The sequence below is a fragment of the Xiphias gladius genome, unplaced genomic scaffold, assembly GCF_016859285.1.
Source record: "Xiphias gladius isolate SHS-SW01 ecotype Sanya breed wild unplaced genomic scaffold, ASM1685928v1 HiC_scaffold_1424, whole genome shotgun sequence".
Lineage (NCBI taxonomy): Eukaryota > Metazoa > Chordata > Actinopteri > Istiophoriformes > Xiphiidae > Xiphias > Xiphias gladius.
In genome coordinates this window covers 1-3000 of record NW_024401749.1, presented here as the reverse complement: position 1 = coordinate 3000, position 3000 = coordinate 1, and the positions used below count along the sequence as shown (strand labels likewise).

At 42.4% G+C, this 3000-nt stretch overlaps 1 protein-coding gene across 1 annotated transcript; it reads right to left on the bottom strand.

Moving 5' to 3' along the window:
- Positions 1–6: 6 nt before the first annotated feature.
- On the bottom strand, positions 7–2996 carry LOC120787349 (putative uncharacterized protein DDB_G0290521; the record flags this gene model as incomplete). Its single annotated transcript, XM_040122953.1, has 2 exons — positions 7–2742; positions 2844–2996. Coding segments are annotated over 2 exons (1491 nt in total), but the record flags the coding sequence as incomplete, so codon positions are not given.
- Between the last annotated feature and the right edge of the window lie 4 nt (positions 2997–3000).

Here is a 3000-nt window from a genome sequence, read left to right as displayed (position 1 = left end):
ACTGTAATCCTATGTGGAATAGCAGTCCTTCTTTCATTTAAAAAAAATAAAAAAATTGCTGTAATCACATGATTAGTCTAAAAATACATTTCAGAAAACTCCTGAGCTATGTTGGTACATCTTTCCTCATCATCAACATACAGCATATGCTGTAGTAAAAGTCTAAAATATGTACAGTATAAATTCCCTCATATAAACTGCCAACAAAAACATGCTATCTGGAAATTGGAGAAAAAGCCTTGTGAATCCACAAAGTAAACCATTAGAACAGTTGTGTAATTTTGTATTAACACTTTTTAGTACTTTTTGCATGTAATCAAGTAGTAACAGTACTGCTTTGCCCTTATGTTATTAATACTTAAATTAGCTTTGAAGAAATTATTATTGAAAATGTCTGATATTTCAAATAGAAAAACATAAACAATACACAGTAGAACAATAAGTATTACTTTCAGCTGCATAAAAAGTAGAAATAATTGCACTTAGTTAATTATGAGCAAACAATTGCATGTGCTGCATAACCATCGAAAAAGAGCAATTTTCTGCCCAAATCCATCAACTGGCCATTTACTAAGTACTGACCCCCTTAGCTAATATTCCTAAACCTGTCAGGCTTCCCATCATCTCACAGCACATATGCAGTTTTACAGTGATAACAGTGTCAAATTTACCTCTTGAAATATAGTTATTTTGAACAAGAAGGTCTTTGATTTCAGACAAAGGAAGACAAAAAGCATCTTCTCATTTCTAGCATACAAATGTTGATTTTGGCCGTTGCAGTGAATATCGCTGTAAGATTTTATCAGGTAGCTAAGCAGGCTAATGTTACCTCCAAAAGTTGAATGATTGTCTCCGTTCAGTATGTTTTGCTTTTACTGTTACAAGGGGAATGGCTTTAAGGATGTATTTGGAAAACGAAACACTGTTTCTGTTAGAGGGTCAAAGAGAAGGACAGAACAACTAACTTGACTATAAACTCTGATAACATTCAGGACCAGCCTCCACATTGCGGGGAGATGGTACATAGCAAATGTGTTAGTTGTGAATGAGACTTTTTTGTAACCTGTAACTCCACAAACTAATGTAGTTAGTTAATGATAGGCTACTTGGCCTTGGAAGTAATTGTCAGTGATTACTGTAGGTAGTAAGCTAGTTAGCTGGACATGCTAAAGATTGCAGCTCATATTAGAGCAGATAAACACACTGTTAAATCCGTTCCTCACGCATTTTCTTGTTTTTCTGGTTTTGGGAAGGCTAAGAGAAACAAACTGTATGTGGAGAAATCCAAAGCTGGGCAAGCCTTTTGTGCCTATTTAAGATTGCTAAGCTATAACTGAACAATCACTGTCCAGGTGAAGGGTTTAGTAAATGGTCAATTCCAAGTCAATCTGCTATGACTGACATTCACCAGCTCTTCCTGTAGCTTGAGTTCTTTGCAAGTTTCAATTTCTTGACCTCCCTGAGTACATGGTCAGCCTTCTCCAGCTTCTCCATGGCTTTGGCCAGCAGATCCTCTGGCGTACCCTCCCTTTTACCTCCCACCTGGGACTGGGACACTCTGCTCAGGAGCTCAGTTGTCTTTTCCATCTCCAGAGCCACTTCAGTCTCAAGTTTCATGATGTCATCAGTAGGAGACATGTCACTTCCAGCCACAGCTCTGGTATGCTGTCTCAGCTGAATACAGACTGAGGAGTCAGATAGCAGATCTCCGATGGAGGCTGACCTGGCCTTGGTGGAGGATTTGAGAGGAGTAGTGGACTTTGAGTGCAGGCAGGGAAGGACCTTTGATATATCTTGAGGCTCGGTTGCGGCCTGTGTTGGCCTTAAAATAACAGAGATCTGAATGTTGTCCTCAGTGGCATCCAATACATCCAGACTAGCATGGCTCCCTCTCAACACAGCCGTGGAAGCCACCAGTGTGTCTTCACTTCCAGAGCCTTCGCTGTCATTTTCTGAGTGCTGACCACTGTCTACAGATTTCTCCTCTGCCTTCTTTTTCTCTTCACCAGGCAAGTGACAGAGCTGTGGACTCAGGCTGGGGCTGTCAGTCAGTGGGTCATTTGAAGAGACAACTACTGAGGGGACTTCACTTTTGGGTAGCGCTTCTTCTGCTTGAAGAGAACTGTCCGAGGTGTCTGAGGATGTTTGCAGTGATGCAGTACGGTCTTGCCTCTCATTCAGCTGAATTGTAGTTGGGTTGGCCTCTATCTGTTGTGTGTCAGGCTGAACAAGTTTCTCAGGCTTTTTCTTGGAGGTTTGAAGAGGTGAAGGACTGCTTATGATATCCCCTAACTCTTCTTTGGAAACCTGCACTTCTGTGCTGGGACTGTTATCACCTCTGACATTAGGCAGAGCTTGTTTAGAAATCGAATGGTCTGCCTCATCTGTTTCCACAGCTTTTCCTGTTGTCTCCCTCCTACTGTCTTCTTCCTTCTCCTTATTCTCATCAGCTGTGCCTTGAACCTCTTGGTCTGGATCCAGAGCAGGATAGGAGGGTTTATTCTCCTTGGATTGGGGGGTAGGAGGGAGGGGGTTTGGCCTGAAATGTGAGATCTCTGCACTGTTGCTCATGGAACTGCTGGAGCTAGGTTTGTTGGGAGGGGTTGGTGGTGGGCCTGTCTTTTTAACGACATCAGGACTCTTTTCAGACATCCTCTCAGCTTTGGCCTCCTCTGTAACCTCTTCAACAAGGGAAATACAGGTCTTGGCTTCTTTAGATGGGGGCATGGGTGGCTTCAGGACCTTAAAAACATTAATTTTATTTTTTAGGCCAAGTTATTCAAACAGAAAGACATACACAAATACTTCTTCACTGCATAAGGGTTATATAGCATTCTACAGACCTCTTTCTCTGGGCCATCATCCTTATCAGGTTCATCCTCAGGCGCTGAACTGGGTTTTGCCTCTTTGGTAGGGGGCATGGGAGGTTTGATGACCTTTTTCTGTGGACTGACCTCTGGCTCAGTCTGAGACCCCTCCTCAGCACCTGTCCCTGACTGT